Source organism: Schistocerca cancellata, chromosome 2, assembly GCF_023864275.1.
Source record: "Schistocerca cancellata isolate TAMUIC-IGC-003103 chromosome 2, iqSchCanc2.1, whole genome shotgun sequence".
Lineage (NCBI taxonomy): Eukaryota > Metazoa > Arthropoda > Insecta > Orthoptera > Acrididae > Schistocerca > Schistocerca cancellata.
In genome coordinates, this window is record NC_064627.1 from 541652639 (window position 1) to 541672955 (window position 20317).

Sequence of the window (20317 nt, forward strand, 5' to 3'; positions counted from 1 at the left end):
GAAAAGGTGTCTCTTCTTTCGGATATGTCAAAAGCGTATATGTAATTGATACGGTCTCATAACCCACTCAGGACGAATCACCTTCCAGCGACTTTATCCGTTCCTCAGTGTGCCGGTCTCTGGTCTATTGATTTCTTCAACTCCGCGAGATGAGGAAGTGAGCCGCTCATTCTCGTCAGGCGCTATCGGCGGCACGCGCCAGCTGCGATCTGCCGCAGTGAGCGTAGTCGATACAGCCGCCGCGGTAAGCGGTGAGCGGTGAGCGGTAGCGGGCGTTGCGCGGGTCTCGCGGGCCGCAGAGATTTCGCCACGGCGCGTCTCGGCGGACCCCCTGCTGGTGGGGGGCGGAGCCTCCCCTCCCCTCTCGCCCCTCCCTCTCGGCGCCAGACGACCTCTCCGGGCTGCAGCCCTGGACCCCGCAGTCTGGCGCGGCGCTCCGGCCAGACTGTTCCTGGGACCGCGGGCATGCGCCTACCCGGGTAAGTCCGCTCTGCTCTCTCACACACGCACTCTATCTTCTCTTCACACAGCTTATCCTGTCTGGTGCATCTAGCTTTGTTTCCCATCCAGTCTGTGCAAATTTTCCTGCGCTTGTTCTGTGAAATCAGTGTGACACTTATTTGGTTCGATTCTGGTCAAATGAAGCTGATGCTACATCCCTTTGGACTCGTGTAGCTTTTAATTGTTTTACACTCAAGCGTAGCCTAGTTCTGGTGTTTCCATTTTTCAATGACTGTCATGCTCATCTTAGGTATGTGCTATTAAATGGTCTCTGGGCATAAACTAGTTAGTGTCTAGCCAGCAAGTTCATCTAAGACCATCACTCGCAGCACCAGAGGAGGATGAAGAGCTCAGTCGAGGAAAAATGGAACTGTCCACCGCGCTGAATTCACTGAAGAATTTTTCTGAATTAATATTAGAAGTATTATATTTGTTCTCGACGTATAGCTGCCACGCAATGTTTCCCTCCCCACATTCAACTGCTGTTTTACATTCTTTTTAATTATTAGTTAGTCACATGAGTGATTTTAAAACACGATAGGAAGCTTCTTGTACGATAGCTATCAGGATAGTAAGGAACGATCGGTCGCGAAATGGAAGCCACAGTGAAAATACGATGAAGCTTTGCACAGATGTGTTGGGCAGTCTAATATGCTCATAGGCACTCATAGACAGCGTCACCTAACTCTTCTTAGTTCTGGGAGCACAGTCAGAGCTTAAAGATACCTAGAAAATAGCGTTTCCAGCTAAGAATGAGAGCCTGACGAGAGATTTCGCCTGATTTCATGCAACTCCACATAATGTAAATGTTCTCGGCCGCACACTGCAGGTGCCATGAGGACACTCCTGCAGCGTTTTCGGTGGGAAGTGTGTGATCACCCACCATACAGCCCACAGCTGGCTCCCTACGATCTTCATCTGCGTTCAAATGAAGTGCTAGCTATAAAGACAACACTAAGCTGAAAAAATGGTTCAAATGGCTCTGAGCACTGTAGGATTTAACATCTGAGGTCATCAGTCCCCGAGAACGTAGAACTTCTGAAGCCTAACTAACCTAAGAACATCACACACATCCGTGCCCGAGGCAGGATTCGAACCTGCGACCGTAGCAGTCATGCGGTTCCAGACTGAAGCACCTAGAACCGCTCGGCCACCGCCGCCGGTATTAAGTTGCAGTCCAGTGTAGAAATTTGTCCCAAAGCACAGGAGGCTGCCGTCTATGACGAGGTTACTGGAAAGCTGTTACAACGGTAAGACAGATGTCTAAATCGGAGAGGCGACTATGTAGCGAAGTAGCTGGAAAGTGTAGATAACTGTTGCAAATAAAACAATTTCGCGGCGGATAGTTCCTTACTTTCCGAATAGCCACCGTATAACATACCTTAGATTTCACAGGGTTTCAAAACTGGTTCAAATGGCTCTGAGCACTGTAGGATTTAACATCTGAGGTCATCAGTCCCCTAGAACTTAGAACTACTTAAACCTAACTAACCTAAGGACATCACAAACATCCATGCCCGAGGCAGGATGTTTGTCACCTTTGACCGTAGCGGTCGTGCGGTTCCAGACTGACGCGCCTAGAACCGGTCGGCCACACTGGCCGGCCACAGGGTTTCACCTTTCCCCGCTAGGTACTTGAGAATCTCCGCAGAACACGAGCTGTAGCGCGACAGCAAGCTTCCCTTTGGTGTTACAAGGTCGACATTGCCCATAGCCGCTGCCGGAAGACAACACAGGTGATCAGATACAAAAAGGACGTAACAGAGTTGAGTCCACAGTTACGCTTCAGATGAGACTAGAAGCACGATTTTCGTTACCGCAACGCGCCCTAGCGGCAACGACTAACACAGGGAGGGCTGTTATGAGAATAGAAATGGTTCAAATGGCTCTGAGCACTATGGGACTCAACTGCTGTGGTCATAAGTCCCCTAAAACTTAGAACTACTTAAACCTAACTAACCTAAGGACATCACACACATCCCTGCCCGAGGCAGGATTCGAACCTGCGACCGTAGCGGTCGTGCGGTTCCAGACTGTAGCGCCTTTAACCGCTCGGCCACTCCGGCCGGCCTATGAGAATAGAAGGTAGGAAACCAGCGACAGCTGTACAGTGACTGAGAGGAACCACAGACAGGTGCACTGTCCAAGTTGTGGTCGGGCGCTGCCCCGACCAGTCACCGAGCGAACCGGTGTACTCGTTGAGGCACTTTCAGCATCGGTATCCCGATTTACGGTCCAGATGCTTTCACTGAACATCTTAACCAGGTTTCTTTGATACATCCATGGCTGACTTTTTACGTCTGCGTTTCTCTGGTTTGAAATCATACGACCTCATACTTTCGTTCCTTCCTTCCGATTACGAAATACATCTCGGTATTACGACAGCGAAACCAGTTACTCTTTCCTTTCTTCTTCCTCAGAACCTTCCTGTTTTTTCCTTCAAATAAGGAAAGGAAGGGAAATTAGTGCTTAACACTCAAATTTGGTTTCAAATGGCTCTGAGCACTATGGGACCTAACATCTGAGGTCATCAGTCCCCTATAACTTAGAACCACTTAAACCTAACTAACCTAAGGACATCACACACATCCATGCCCGAGGCTGGATTCGAACCTGAGACCGTAGCGGTCGCGCGGTTCTAGACTGAAGCGCCTAGAACCGCTCGGCCACACCGGCCGGCTGTAAGTTTGGAAATATGGAAATCTGTGGTAAGTTCTGTGGGACCAAACTGCTGAGGTCATCGGCCCCTTGGCTTACACACTACTTAATCTAACTGAAACTAACTTACACTAAGGACAACACACACACCCATGCCCAAGGGAGGACTTGAACCTCCGACGAGAGGAGCCGCGCATTCCGTGGCAAGACGCCCAAGACCGCGCGGCTACCCTGCGCGGCCGCAAGTTTGGATCATAAAAGTGTCTGCCGTGTCTTTTACAAAGGAACCACACTAGCATTTGCCTTAAATGGTTAAAGGACACCAGAGTAAACCTAAATATGGATGGGCAGACGGAGGTTTCGACCGTCGGCCTCTTGACTGAGAGTCTGCTACCTTACGAATGTACCACCTCGCTTTCAGTTTGGTCCTTCACTACAAGGTAGCGCATGTCCCTACTGGTCTTAACAACTGCAGACCCCATAATTAACTGTTACAGTAAAATCAGTCCCACAACGTGGAAGCAATAATTTGTTGCGCCGCCAGGATGTAGTGGAAGGTATATTGCAAGAAGTCTTTCAACATAATTAGGTCGTCAAAAATAGTATCTTTGTAGACTTTCAGCACGTATTTCCATGTCAAGCTAGGCGGCGAGGTTAGAGTTTGACATCCCGTCAACAACGAGACCCCGAATTATGGCATTGGAATGGGCAAAGTTGTGGAAGGAAACAGGCCTTACTTTTTGTTTATCAACCATCCATTAGGGCGCCTCGAACGATTTAGGGAAACAACGCAAAATCTAAATCCGCATAGGGATATAGGAGGGTTGGAACGTAAACAGTGGCAACTATTTATTCACAACCGATACAAAAGAGTTACAGTTTGCACCTGTTACTATCCTTCAAAGTAGTGACCAGCGTTGTGTAGAACCCGTTGCCAGCGATGTGGAAGGCGTAGCATACCGTGAGCAGAGCCTGTTCTGTTGATGGTGCGAATGGAGCGATCTACTGCCTGTCGAATCTCTGGGACAGTTCTGAAGTGAATAACACGAAGTGGTTCCTTCATCTTCGGAATCAAATCAATGTCACAAGGACTTCAGTCCGGGGAGTATGGTGGTTGGTACACTACGTCACAGTCCCATCATCGACCGACCAGAGCAGCCACAGCTGGAGCTGTATGAGTCCGAAGATAAAGGAACCATTTCGTGGCATTCGCTTCAGAACTCTTCCAGAGATTCTACAGGCAGTAGACAGTTCCATTCGCACCATCAACAGAACAGGCCCCTCTAACGGTATACTACGCCTTCGACATTGCAGGCCACGGGTTCTACACAACGCTGGCGACTACTTTGAAGGACACTAACGGGTACAAACATGTAACTCTTTTGTATCAGTTGTATCGTTTGTGAATAAATAGTTGCCACTATTTAAGTTCCAACCCTCGTACAACACGTTCTTACCACTGCACCGTCCCGTTGATCGTGTCAGGTTTGGAATTCTCTTTCCTGTCCTAAAACTATTGGCCGTCAGACATATACAAATTCTGTTCGCAAGTATTTGCTTATGCATGCTTAAGCTAGTTTTATCATTAGTTCGTACATACGTCCAGTACTGGTAGCCACATGACTGAAAAAAATTCCCGCAATTTAGCAAACATAACCGTTGCTTTTGCCCTAAATGCTTCCTCTTATAGTACTCTATTACCTCCGACAAAATATCGTTATAGCTCCATTAACTGAGCAAAATTTTAGAAGGGTGTTTCAAATAAATGGTCTTGAATTACTTATGTCAAAAAATCATTTACTACATTCAGAAAGCAATATTATTGACCACTTTCATATTATCAATTGCCGATAAATCATTTCCACGTAACCAGAGAGCTTATCAATATCGGTTGTGCATTAAGAATAAAAAGAAGATAACGATGTAAGCTGGTCGTTTGTGATTTCCTTTCTCTGCAGCGCCCATCTGCGTGACTAAATAAAAGAATATTAAATTCAAATCAGACACATATCAGTCCATTCATTTACTGAACCTCCTCAGAGGTAATGTGTCAAGATCAATGTCTCGTTTTTCCAGTGCCATATCTTTTCCATTCTTCACTGATTCCGCTGCATCTGTAAATTTCATTGTTTATGCAGCCACATGTGCTTAACTCCTACGTCGGCGCCTAATTTGTGTTTTCTGTTTGCCAGTGAAGTTACCAACATCAAAATTTATCTTAGCAACTGGTGAAGCAACAACAGATACAACATTAAGCCAGTCGTTCGTGAAAATTAAAATAAGGAGGAAAACAGCTTCGCGACTGGTAGTATATCCCATGCCCGGGTTCCCGGGTTCGATTCCCGGCGGGGTCAGGGATTTCCTCTGCCTCGTGATGACTGGGTGTTGTGTGATGTCCTTAAGTTAGTTAGGTTTAAGTAGTTCTAAGTTCTAGGGGACTGATGACCATAGATGTTAAGTCCCATAGTGCTCAGAGCCATTTGACTGGTAGTATAACAACGAGCTGACTCAAGGATTAAAAAGAAAAAAATAATACTCAGGGTCGAAATGCAATAAGACTTTTATAAAAGTATCCAACATCTTTGCTCATGAATCAACTAATGTTACCGTCTGCAGCAAGCTTCGAGATTAAAGGCCCATCGTTGTCGAGGCTCCGACAGACTACCAGACAAGAATGCTGCCACAAATTATCCGTAGCCCTTGTCGATGAATCATCGAAGTATGAGACTCGAACTGAAATGATTAAGGGAAAAACAAGAAATGTAGTCAAGGATAGCTGGACTAGGATACGATCCATGGTCCTCCAGAGCTCGAGTTCAGTGCTTCAACGACTTTGCCACCTCTCGTGTCTTCCACTTACCGAGATTCACACATATTAACTCATTCATGGACTCATATAGGCTCGTTCATAAATAGATCACATGCGACGTAATACGTAAGTTATAGCCCGTTGCGTTTTCACTTTCTGTAAGCTACTGGTGCCAGCCGCGGTCTCAGATGACGGGGGACGGGGGACGGGGAGGCGGGGGAGGGAGGGGGGACAGTGAACCGGCCAGAAAACAAGGCGGTAGGTTCTGTGGACAGAGAGTAAAAAGATCGGCCGCTTTCTCCACTCGCCCTGCCCCATACTGCGTGACTGTCGTTCCAGATTCGGCCTCACGCCTCACTGCTTCCTCGTGCGCTTTCTTTCCACATCAGAGATAAAAAAACTTCGCCCAGTCTGGGTTCCTGGCAAACAGAGGGGCGCTCAGAAAATACAGATATATGCGTAGAACGAAAACATTCTGCTGAAACTGAGTTAATAGAACATGCTTTATTGTCAAACGCTATCTGATGTGATCTTAAGTAGGCATAATAGCTTCCATTGAAATTCCGATAGAACCGAGAGCTCACGCCTCATTGACTAGAGAACTGGACGGCAGTGCTGCAGATGGCCGAAGCGATCTCCAGGTCCATGCAACTGCAAAAAATCCAAGTAGAGTACTCACACATAAACGTGAAGAAACTATAATAAGAACAAAGTAGAGATAAAAATAGAGATTATATGCATTACATATTTTTTGTTCCTCGCGTACCTAGTGTTTCTCTGCTTGCTGAACACTCTTCATGCTTGCAACTGATTGAAAGAACTGAAAAGCGAACACTATAACCACCGTACCTTAAAGACTGCTGACACATTCGGTTCCTTAGCTCTTGAGCGAGATCCATGGACAAAGACGTCACTGATCGCTCGCCTGAAGGAGCATGTGCTTACCACATTGCTCTTCCGATTGTTAATGTCAACTTCCACCGGATGCGCCACTTCTCCTGTAGATAATTCCTCAGTTGTCCCCACAAGGTTGAATCAGCCCCATACCGGTCCTCCCACCAAAGAATGATCCCCAGGGGAACCTGGTCGTCCGTGGTGCCATCGGACACGTCTATTGCTTAGCAGTCGATATGTGCAACATATTCAAAAATAGTTCAAATGGCTCTGAGCACTATGGGACTTAACATCTACGGTCATCAGTCCCCTAGAACTTAGAACTATTTAAACCTAACTAAGCTAAGGATATCACACAACACCCAGTCATCACGAGGCAGAAAAAATTCTTGACCCCGTCGGGAATCGAACCCGGGAACCCGGCCGCGGGATGCAACATATTCAGTGCCTGCCATGTAATGATTTTGTGTCAGACAAGAATCATAGCTTTTAAGCAAGTAGCTTTGCGTCCAGGTAGATTCCCAAAAATACATCTCCCTCTGCTGGAAAAAAGTGTCTGCTTCTGTAGGTGAGTGGTCAACATGCCTTATTCTGATGCTGAGCATTGAGCTTTAATTTCTCATACTTCCAGAGATTTTCCCTCTCTGGAAGGACTGGAACGGATTGCTCCCAACCTTCCGACCACAAAGGGGGAGATATCTGAATACGAATTATCGGCCCCACGCTCCAGAAAACTGACAATGGCCGACAGAGCGTTGTTCCCGACGCCACACTCTCCGTACCACACCCGAATGACGCCTCATGGCAGAAAATGACAAGGTGGTATGTTATGGTCCTTAGGGCCGGAACGCAGATCTCACGTGTATTCGTATTTTCTTAAAAAGTCTAGATTGAACGTTCAGCAAAATATGAAAGCTACCCGCAAATACCGGTTCCAAATATAATGCGGTTAGTGTGCCTCTCGTTTATAAGAAATATCAGACTATTTCCTCCACCAGAAAAGTACAAGTGATGTTATACACCAAAAAATTGCGGAATCATCATCCGCCATTGTCTCGTTACCGCCAACTTTTTCTAGCAAGTTGGCCGTATTATATCTTCAAAACTATATGCGAATGGAGATTTGCTGTTCTGATTTAAATCAATGTTTGTTTTGCGCCACCTTACTGGACTCTAACGTGTTGTTCATAGTAATCTTATATAATCGATAGTGGCTTCTGTCTGACGTTACGTAAGCTTTCCAATTTGCCACTTGCTCTACAGCTGAATACTCTGTGCAGCGACTCCGTACCATACTTGCCCTGAGCTGCGTAACCCTGCGTGACAACAGGAGTACGATCTACATCTACATCAACATCTATATTCTGTAAACAACTGTGAAGTGCATGGCAGAGGGTACGTCCCATTGTACCAGTACTTAGGAGTTCCCCCCGTTCCATTCGCGTACTGATCGCGAGAAGAATGGTTGTTTTTAATGCTGTACGTGCTGCAATTAATCTAACCCTATTCTCCGATCCGTACTGGAGCAATACGAAGGTCTCTGCAACGTATTCCTAGATTCATCACTAAGTCTCACGGTATAGTTAGCGTCTATATTCGAGCGTCCGCCAGTTCAGATCTTTCAGCACCTTTTTGACGCTTTCCCATGGGTCGAACGAACCTGTGACCATTCGTGCTGGTTTGAATCCGTTCAATATCCCCTTTGGTTCTGTTTGGTATCGACTCCACACGATATCGTAACAAGCGTAGATTTCTGTATGTCCGTACTATATGCCGTGGAGTGATACTTAGTTTTCATACTTTCACGACGCATTCTGTAAGTGCTCCCGCCTATTGAAATAACGTTAAGCGGAAAATGCAAGGAAACAGAATGAAGTGCAATACAGCTTTAAGTGTTTACTCACCATTGCTATGAAATTCCCTGGTAATTATAGTCATAAAAAACTGTTTTGGAGAAGATTTCATATGGCAGAAAAATATCATACAGCAGCATGAGAGAGGTCCACTACGTGCTGTAATGCAGCGCCAGGAACGTTATCTCGCCTTATGCACCGGAAGACTTCAACGACCACGACGTCTGTCCTGGCTAGAGAATTAGCGTCTGTCTCAGGGTTATATATTTCCCGTCAGACTTTGTGTCATCGGCTTCGAAACTGTGTTACGTATGCTTGTCGGTCTGCCACATGCATTCCTCGGCACAAAGGTACCACTTGTCTCGCAAATTGTTGTGTCTGAGCAACTGTGATTAGACACAGTAACAGTGAGGTAGTGTCCTGTTCACGGATGTTGCAGAAAAATACGCAATGTACTTGTGTTAGGCTTTCCATACGTCCTCTTTCTGGAACGCCTTACAACTCTGCCAATATGGTAGGAAGAGACCGTTCAGGTGGCGCTGCCGTTCTCGTCTGAGACTGTGTCATGTTAGGAACACGGATGCCACTACTTGCGTTTCCTTCAGGTACTGTCACTGCTGTAGCCTATGTGCATAACGTTCTGCAACAGCGTGTACGCCTTTTTCTTGGTCCATACTGACCTGTCTTCCATCTGATGACTGATAACTTCCTAACACGCGAGACAGGCCAGACGAATGTAGATGCCAGTAACGGGAGGGTCAGCAACTTCGCTTTGACTGAGCAAGCATAAGCACCCAACGCCCAAGGGCTTTATCGATCATTTTAACGGGAAATACTTCCTATCTTCAGTGAAGCTTAGCCCTGCCGATTGTTCCTCCAGACGGTCGTTGTACCACTGCCAGTTTCTTTTCTTCTTGGCTGTCCTTGCTAGAGTCGGACTCAAACACACGGAAAAAGCTGCATCATATGAACATGTTATTTCGCCAGCATCTGTCGGTTCTAAGACGTCCTACATTTCTCGTAGAAGTCGCCGGCCAGTCGCCTGAACCTCACCAGAAAGTAAGGTATTCCCACTGCCTAGTGGAGTAACCGTCGGCAAATACAGACGTAGGTGCAAAGCGAGTTTGAGAGTTCGATTTTGTACCTTTCTAGGCCATATATACTCGTATGTGTCGCATTTCCCCAACCGACAGTTGCGTGCTGAAAAACCAGGTCCAGTAGCGTCTTGTACAGAGCAACTCCGAGCTACTGCAGGAGGGTAGACTCGGGTTCAGTAGCGTGTAGAACTGGCAGCCTTCCGGTCACCACCGCTTTTTCCCTCAGTTCTCCGAGTCGTCGGCTCCAAGTTAGACGCCTATGACCAAAGATACTTAGGTTCTTGGTCGTGCACCTCCATTCCACAGATCCACTCAGGAAGTCTACCAGTCGAAGGACTGGACCCCAAATTCCGCTATTACGGAATGTTACTGCCTTCCAGACGGCACTTCCGCATGTCATGATGGATGGAATGATCCAGAGTGGGAGGAGGTGATGTATACTGCGTATTGCCATGCGGAACCATCGCCTCCTTCACTGACGTTCGGTATGCCACAAACCGATGGATAACACACACTGTAGGGGCCAATATGTTACCCATATGTGATTTCTCCAGAGTACCTCGTTTCTGCAAACATCAAATGGAATGAAATTGTCGTATAGTGTTGATGGCAGGGATATCCCATCTGGGATAGTTTGGCCGCCGAGTTGTAAGTCTTTTCAGCTGACGCAACATTGCGCGACTTACGTGTCGATGATGATGAAAAGATGATGAGGACAACACAACACCCATTTCCAAGCGCAAAAACTCTCCGACCCGGCGGCGAATCGAACCCGGGCCTACTGCACGGCAGTCAGACGCGCTGATCGCTCAGCTAAGGAGGTGGACTGTTTCCGTATAATTGCCTAAGTATAACAAATTGGTCGCGTCACCTTCTCAGTTCATATATCTTATTGCTTCATATTGTAGATCCCATTTTATTGGTACCGGATATTTGTCTACTAATAAACAGTAACGTGTTTAGGCCGACGTACTATAAGGAATTTATTACGCAAACAACAGTGAAGAAATTGAGCCACTGATGATGAAACTGTGTTTCGAATGTACATTTTTCTAAAATGAATCCATAATTGCACATATACATACTGACAAGACGGATGAATATTTGCACCAAGGCCAGGATTCAGACCCGGGTCTCTTGCTCAATAGGCAGATGAGCTAAGGACTACGCCACTTCGGCACAGTGGCTTTGCACATGTGCGGACTACCCTAGAACGCTTCCCTCCACTATCCAAATAACGTCTCTGGAATCGTATAGCTTCATTTGATTAAATCCATAGTTAACGACAGTTGACGAGACTTGCCCTCCCAACCAGCCCCACATGTTGGCACACCGCTTCTGCGATCCGGGCAGGTGCGCCGGATCAGAATTCAGTGCGCCCAGTGGATTAACGACGAGAGCCCGCCTCCCGATTAGCCTGCATGTGGCTTTTAGGCGGTTTCCCACACCCGACCAGGTGAATACCGGGCTGGTACCCGAGTCCCGCCTCAATTACAAGATTCGCAAACCTTTAGAAGCTGCTTGCACTCACTCACATGCAGAGAGTTGGGATACACATATTCTGTCCCAGGGAAGGGTGGGCGGCGGGGAGGGGTGGGGGAGGTTAATGGTTCAAATGGTTCAAATGGCTCTGAGCACTATGGGACTTAACAGCTATGGTCATCAGTCCCCTAGAACTTAGAACTACTTAAACCTAACTAACCTAAGGACAGCACACAACACCCAGCCATCACGAGGCAGAGAAAATCCCTGACCCCGCCGGGAATCGAACCCGGGAACCCGGGCGTGGGAAGCGAGAACGCTACCGCACGACCACGAGATGCGGGCGGCAGGTTAATAGAGTGGCAACCATCCACCACTTAAATTAACCATGCCAAGTACAGTAGTAAACATGCCGATTCCGCTTGGAGGCAGGACAGAGGCACAAGAAAAGGAAGAAAGAAATAACTACAGCTGCACTTAAAAATTACATTTTTCTTAAGATTTTGAAACGTAATACAGCTGTCACACGTATAATAGGTGCACAGAAAGCAGTGTCTGCATCTCTGTTGATGACACCGGGTAACTAACATTTGCTTCACTACCAGGAAGTTGCTGCTGTCGTAGTTGCAGTCACGCAGTATGTTTGGTTCTGGAAGAACGGCTGCACTAGGCTACGCCGAGAAGGGCAGCACGACACGTTCCTTTCACTTTCCGTTAAGCGGCGGTCGAGATAGGAGGCGGTGGCGCACGCGCGCTGAATTTATGGGCTCCTCGCGGTGCTTTCACTACCGCAGGCGTGGCGCCTTGCCTTACGCTCTGCACCGCAACAAGGAAAGGCTGGCTGACTCCCCATATGGCTCTTGTTCCTCGCGTTCGGCCAGTTGCGTGGTAAACTAGGACGCATTGTGGACGAAAGTAGACCAGCTGCCTCTATGAAGTAACACTAGTCACTTTCTGCAAGTCACCTGGTCTATGAGTTGATGCTGGCCGCTGACGAGAAGGTTCCGGGATCTGTCCTCAGTGACTATCCAAATTTTTCTCTCATAGAAAGGTGGGAAACGAGGTTCATTCAGATTACACGGAAGGTACTTCGACAAATGAGCTGCACACCGACACGAAAGTCAACTGAACGGTGTCAAGTCGCAAGGTTTGCTCTCGGGGGTGGACAAAATATGGCAACACTACAAATACAACACATCAGCACGCCTAAAGTGGTGTACGAAAACTGTTGGAATTCAAAACAACTTCCTATCGTCTCGGAATGGATAAAAATAGGTCCTGCACGCTTTTCAAGGCAATCTTATACTATTCCACCTGCAAAATAGTGTAAGTTCGAGTAACGGTGATGCAGTTGGACAGCAATCACGCACCTTTCTCTCCAAAGTAGGTCATTTATGCTAAATAACTTTCAGCTCTGGTGACTGCGGTGACCAGTGGAGAAGCGATAATTCATCTTCGTGCTCACAAAACCACTCCTCAGGGATGCGAGCTGTGTGAACAGGGGGTCTGCCGTGTTGGAACACAGCGTCACCAGTGGGGTACAAACATTGTACCGTGGGATGGACCGATCACGAGCTACAAGGAAAGTGGTTCCCAAACAAATATTTTTTCTAGAAATCCTAAGGAAATGGAATTCCCTCATTCAACCAATTTTCGAGTACTGATACTCGTACTGGGATTCGGTAACAGAAGAGGTAGAAAAAATTGTGAGACGAGTTGCAAGTTCCGCTGTGGATGTGTTTAGACAGCGTGAGGGACTGCCTTGGTCAGGCTACTCCACACTACCAGAGAGGCAGCCAGATAACGGAGACACAGTTGCGAGCGGTCGTACAACAAGAAGACTTAAACTACAGAATATTTCTCCCTCCCCCCCTTCTCCCCCCCTCCCCCCTCCCCCTCCACACACACATATAACTCAACAACTGATTGAGTCTGCAAAACGAAAGGAACTCGAGCTTGTACAGCGGCCTACCAGCGCTAGTTCTTCCCGCACATCATTCGTGGATAGAGCGATTGGGGAGGGGCGAGACGTACTGGTAACACAGCCACATGCCGTACGTAAGCTTGCCTTGCGAGGTGGAGATGTAAAAATCGACACGGAAGCTTATGTTTTAGTCTCCTATGAGACGGTTCAAACCCGCGTCCCACCATCCTGATTTAGGTTTACCGTGATTTCCCTAAATCGCTTCAGGCATATGCCGGGATGGTTGCTTTGAAAGGGCACTGCCGATTTCCTTCCCCATTGTTGCCTAATCCGATGGGATTGATTGATGACCTCGCTGTTTGGTCCTCTCTCCAAAACCAACTAACTTACGAAAAGACCGGCTTATTGATGTTGTAGTCATCAATCTCGTTTGATGTAACACTCTACACAAGTCTGTTCTGTGCAAATTTTCTTATATTTGCCTAGCTAACCCAACTATTTGAACTTATATCTCCCCCAGCCCCCCTCCCCCGGCATTACTCAGTGCTTACCCCCACCCCTTCTTTTAATCAGGTTGTGCCTTATAGGTCTTTTCCCTCCCGTTCGATTCAGTACCTCTCTACTAGTTAGCCGATATACCTACCTAGTTTTTGGCATTCTTCTGTATCACTACATTTCAAAATCTTCTGTGCTCTTCTCGTCTTTACTGTTTATTGTCCACGCTTCAGTCCCGCATCAGGCTACACTTCAGATACAAATAAGGACTCTTTTCTTCTGATGCCCAGTCGGTCGCGAAATAGAAACCACAGTCAAAAACCACAAATGTTTTTCATTAGTATACTCATCTTGAGTGGTAATGGACGATCTGTAATAATGACTTGAGAGAAGATGTACTTCTTAGCCACGATCGCTTGCAAGCAATCTTTATTGTCGATTACTGGTTTTTGCAAGCGTGGCTACCATCTTAAGATCTCGATAAAAGTTTATTACATGGCTCCTATATCAGCTACACAAGAACTCTTCCTAAAATATTGCCAGCTATGTGAGGGACGAGAAGATAGATGCAGGGGTAAGTCAAGGTTAAAACCCAGAATATACAGAGTAATTCTCCAGATGTGTCCTATATCACACACTAGTGCGAACTTTATTGCAGCCAGGGCACGCTGTCTAGATGTCTTGGCGAAGTACACTGTATATTGTGCTTTTAACCTTAACTTCCCGATACAGCCTTCTTCTTGTTCCTGAGATACTTGCAATGTTTTAGAAAGAGTTCCTGTACAGCTGGTATAAGAGACATGTAATAACCTTTTACGGAGATCTGCTAACCACGCTTACCGGGACTAGTAATCGATAATAAAGATTTCTCATAACCAATCTTGGCTAAGAAGTTCACGTTTTCTCAAACAAATGTTTTATTTGCAACAGTTTGCTACACCTTCCAGCTACTGCTCTACACAGTTGCCTCTCCGACTTCCACTTTTCTCGTAGCTTTTTGTGCCAATTTTCCAGTACCCTCGTCATAGAAGGCAGCCGCCTTTGATTTCGGCTAATTCTGTATACTGGTCTGTAGGTCGTTGTCTGTACCAAAATGCTGTCCTCATAGTTCATGTGAGCAGGGAGGTGAAACTCAAAGGGAACCAAGGCAGTGGGTAAGCAGACACTTCCTATCGAAAAAGCTGTAGTAGCGTCTTTTTTTGCAGCTGCTGTGTGCAGCAGAGCATTTTCCTCGTTACTTGTTGTGAACTGGCCTTCGTAGACGATTTTCTCCAACTGCCCGGTCCACTAGCTGAATACGATTATCCGTTCACACGCGCTTTTATACCTGACCGTCAGCATCGTTAACATCTGTAGGTCTTGTTTCAAAGTTCCCGCATGACAGACACGTAAGGAGGGCTGCATGAAATCAGGCGGAACCCCTGATCATGAAGAAATGAAATGACAGCGTGCACTTCACCCTTGGTCGGAGACACCATTGCTCTACGCATCTGTAAGTGCTCACTGTGCACTCAGAACTGAATAGTGCGATGTGACGCGATCGAAGAGCATGCACTACGCATCCGTGGAGAGCTTCGTTGAATTTTCACTGTGGTTTTGATTTTGTCACCGATCGGATCTTGAAAAAAAAAAAAAAAAAAGATAGCCATTATACTTCCAGGAAGACACCCTAACAAATGGTTCAAATGGCTCTGAGCACTATGGGACTTAACAGCTGTGGTCATCAGTCCCCTAGAACTTAGAACTACTTAAACCTAACTAACCTAAGGACATCACACACATCCATGCCCGAGGCAGGATTCGAACTTGCGACCGTAGCAGTCGCGCGGTTCCGGACTACACCCTAACACTTCACATTGATGTTGAAACGTTTTTCTTTCTTTTGGAAACTTTTATTGCTTTTGCTAGTCTGAATTGCGTTTCCTCTTTATTTCTACCATAATCAACTGTTTTTCAGGCCAAATAGCAAAACTAATCCACTACTTTCAGGCCCTCATTTCCTAGTTCCACAACTGTCTCTGTCAGTTGCAAAGGACGTGCGAAAAGAACGGCTCTTGGTGAACCTTAGTGCGACTTCCGATCTTTGTGATCTTACCTTCGTAGTATTTCCTCGAGATGTAGATAAGGCGTCCTCTCTTCTAGGAATGTACGCTCTCTGACTTGCAACGGTGAACCAGACCATGATCCATAACGCCTTTCACAGGACTCGTATTGGGGAAGACAACGGTGCAAACCTGCGTCCGGTCAACCTGCTTTAGGTTTTCCCTGATTTCCCTAGATGGCTTCAGGCAAATGCCGGGATGGTTCCTTTGAAAGGGCACGTCGATTTCCTTCCCCTTCCTTCCCTAATCCGAGCTTAAGCTCCGTCTCAAATGACCACCTAGTCGACGGGACGTTAAACACTAACATCCTCATCTACGACGCCTTTGCTGTAAAAGCTGACATAATGTCCTAGACGAAATCCACTACTTACTGTTGTGCGTCCTGATTTCATTAATTTTATAAAATTACTACTTTCGTAGAATGTAAATTTTGCTGTTAGACGGGTTAGCCTCGTAAACGATACAGGACTGAAGATCGTTCATGTTGAACCAAAAACGCTAATTTTATAAAATAGATGCAACCAAACAGACAATAAAAAATTGTCTCTGTTGTAGTGTGTGCCACTGGAAATAGTTGAGCATCTCTGTGAATCTTCCGCTATTACAAAAACGTACCCGTGTTTCGTTGCGCTGGTCCCTTTCGGATCTCCTGTGTTTTCCCTGTAAAACGTACTAGTTAAAGATCCCAGAGTAAGGATCAATAATCAAGTATCCGTCAAACCAGTGTTTTTAAGGTACCTACTTCACGAGCGGATTATGCTGTTTGAGGATTCTTAAAAAGCATGACAGTCTGCCGTCAGCCTCTCCTACAATTAGTTTTATGTGGTCGTTCCCCTTTAAATCGTTCCATACACCCTCCCAGATTTTTAATGAATGTGACTGTGTGCAATGTTTGCTCTGTAATTGTGCAATCGAATAATAACGGTCTTTCCGCTTGCTTATACGCAGTACGCTACATTTTATTCTGTTAAGATTAAAATGCCAATTCCAATTCGACTTCTATCTATTACGCTTGTTTTACTTTTATCTACACTCCTGGGAATTGAAATAAGAACACCGTGAATTCATTGTCCCAGGAAGGGGAAACTTTATTGACACATTCCTGGGGTCAGATACATCACATGATCACACTGACAGAACCACAGGCACATAGACACAGGCAACAGAGCATGCACAATGTCGGCACTAGTACAGTGTATATCCACCTTTCGCAGCAATGCAGGCTGCTATTCTCCCATGGAGACGATCGTAGAGATGCTGGATGTAGTCCTGTGGAACGGCTTGCCATGCCATTTCCACCTGGCGCCTCAGTTGGACCAGCGTTCGTGCTGGACGTGCAGACCGCGTGAGACGACGCTTCATCCAGTCCCAAACATGCTCAATGGGGGACAGATCCGGAGATCTTGCTGGCCAGGGTAGTTGACTTACACCTTCTAGAGCACGTTGGGTGGCACGGGATACATGCGGACGTGCATTGTCCTGTTGGAACAGCAAGTTCCCTTGCCGGTCTAGGAATGGTAGAACGATGGGTTCGATGACGGTTTGGATGTACCGTGCACTATGCAGTGTCCCCTCGACGATCACCAGTGGTGTACGGCCAGTGTAGGAGATCGCTCCCCACACCATGATGCCGGGTGTTGGCCCTGTGTGCCTCGGTCGTATGCAGTCCTGATTGTGGCGCTCACCTGCACGGCGCCAAACACGCATACGACCATCATTGGCACCAAGGCAGAAGCGACTCTCATCGCTGAAGACGACACGTCTCCATTCGTCCCTCCATTCACGCCTGTCGCGACACCACTGGAGGCGGGCTGCACGATGTTGGGGCGTGAGCGGAAGACGGCCTAACGGTGTGCGGGACCGTAGCCCAGCTTCATGGAGACGGTTGCGAATGGTCCTCGCCGATACCCCAGGAGCAACAGTGTCCCTAATTTGCTGGGAAGTGGCGGTGCGGTCCCCTACGGCACTGCGTAGGATCCTACGGTCTTGGTGTGCATCCGTGCGTCGCTGCGGTCCGGTCCCAGGTCGACGGGCACGTGCACCTTCCGCCGACCACTGGCGACAACATCGATGTACTGTGGAGACCTCACGCCCCACGTGTTGAGCAATTCGACGGTACGTCCACCCGGCCTCCCGCATGCCCACTATACGCCCTCGCTCAAAGTCCGTCAACTGCACATACGGTTCACGTCCACGCTGTCGCGGCATGCTACCAGTGTTAAAGACTGCGATGGAGCTCCGTATGCCACGGCAAACTGGCTGACACTGACGGCGGCGGTGCACAAATGCTGCGCAGCTAGCGCCATTCGACGGCCAACACCGCGGTTCCTGGTGTGTCCGCTGTGCCGTGCGTGTGATCATTGCTTGTACAGCCCTCTCGCAGTGTCCGGAGCAAGTATGGTGGGTCTGACAACCCTGTGTCAATGTGTTCTTTTTTCCATTTCCAGGAGTGTATGTCCGTCTTAAAACGTCATAGCCCGACTTACAAAGGAATCATACGTACAACGAGTAACCGATTGTGCTCATTTCTCGCACGGTTACAGTACATACTTAGATGTAACAAAATCTGCTCCAGCACGATGCTGTTGTTAAGCGTTTTCTAGAAACCGAGGCACAAACTTTGATGAGCGTCAGCTACCGACGAGTGTAATTAACGTAACTGGCTAATGCAGCTGACTACAAGGCTACCCCTACGGCGTCCGGGTCTCATAACTTTTTTTCTAATCCTCTACCAAACACTCGTATGGTCATCTTACAACCACCGTTGAAAACCCTGGTAACATCAGCGAACGAGCCTCCTCAGCGATTGGAAACTGGTGACTGAGAGCGCTATGATTTTTGGTATCGAAATGACGCTGCCTGCAAACAATAGGTAAGGAAGTAGGCAATCCCGGCCCATTTCACGAATAGTGGCTACATTTCCCTTCTATTGATGCTCCAAAAGCAATAGAAATACGCTGTACGATGGTGTGCTGAAAAGTAATGCCTCCGAATTTTTCATGTGAAAACTCTAAGAGATTTTGAAATGGCGGCCGCGGTGGTCTAACGGTTCTGGCGCTTCAGTCCGGAACCGCGGGACTGCTACGGTCGCAGGTTCGAATCCTGCCTCGGGCATGGGTGTGTGTGATGTCCTTAGGTTAGTTAGGTTTAAGTAGTTCTAAGTTCTAGGGGACTTATGACCTAAGATGTTGAGTCCCATAGTGCTCAGAGCCATTTGAACCATTTTTAGATTTTGAAATAAAACAAACTTCGCTAACATTCTACATTTATATTCTTCATGTCTACATGTTTATTTCTCAACGTACTTACCCTGGCGGCGAACATAGTTGTCCTAACGAGAGACAAGTTTGTTAATACCATCACTGTAGAATGTTCGACTTCCTGGCGGAGCCACAACTTCGCCTCTGCCTGCACCGCATCACTACCGAAGTGAAATCCTGGAAGGTGTTCTTAAACAACACACTGTAAACACCAACCCGTTCTGGAAATAGATGAAAATCGGATGTGATCAAGTAGATATTGTGTAGAGGTTGACCGATGACAGTTAACCCAAGACGCCGGATCGTTGCAGACGCCGCAGCGGTCGTTTGTGGTCTGGCACTTTCACGTTGAAGGAGTGGGTGCTCCATGTGAGTACGAATTCTTCGAATTCGTGCTTTCAGTTTTCCGTAGGTCTCTCACGCTCCGACGTAGTTACGTTACACACTGCTACGTTACACACTACAATTCAGAGCCCTCTAGCGCCAAGGGTTGCAAGCTGCATCGGCGAAGCGGGAAAGTCGGCCGAGTAACACGCACTACGTGTAATACGTCAACCCACAATGAAAACAGAATAAGATATGCAGAGACTTTACTTTACAGCACGCTCTCGAATATTATTCGAAGGAGGTTCTCTGTGCCTCGCCACAAATGTACTATTATGGCTACAATAATAATCACTGTTCCTTCCAGAAGAAATACGGCTCCACGTAGCGATACAGATGTCTTGTGGAAGACTGGGGAAAAAAAGAACGAGACTAGAATGCAATACGGCGAAACTCCTAGTCTTCGCCTTTGTGCGGCTGCGCTAACACCATTCCTCCAAGGCTGTCACGCTACTGTACAGGCGTGTAAAGCTTTGAAACTCAGTTTCTGGAAAACGCTTGAGACGTACACTGTACTAGACTCGCATTGTTTAAATCCAGGTATGTACGGGAAGATGTTGTGAAGTACTACTCGAAAGGAAACTGAATTTTCACTAAACAGTGGTTATTGACAGAAGTTTTTCATGTACACATTTTCAATCTACATACAGTATTATAAGGTATCACACTACATATTTTAAGTGAAAAAGATGGTAATTTATATAAACTATATGCATTTTTCTGAAAGCTTACTTAGGGTTATCACTTTTCCCTACCAAAGGGCGTGACGCAGTCGTTGTCATTGTAACAGGAACTCACTTTCGTTGTTTTGATTTTCGGACGCGTGTTCTAGGCACCTTGATGCTTTAGCATCTGAAA

At 47.0% G+C, this 20317-nt stretch overlaps 1 protein-coding gene across 1 annotated transcript in view; it reads left to right on the forward strand.

Moving 5' to 3' along the window:
• The first annotated feature begins 433 nt into the window (after positions 1-433).
• LOC126162099 (uncharacterized) overlaps positions 434-20317 on the forward strand; it is a 28132-nt gene continuing 8248 nt past the window's right edge. The window contains exon 1 of the mRNA XM_049918375.1: positions 434-479. Within this exon, the coding sequence (XP_049774332.1) occupies positions 466-479 (14 nt within the window). The 5' untranslated portion in view covers positions 434-465. The remainder of the gene's footprint in view (positions 480-20317) is intronic.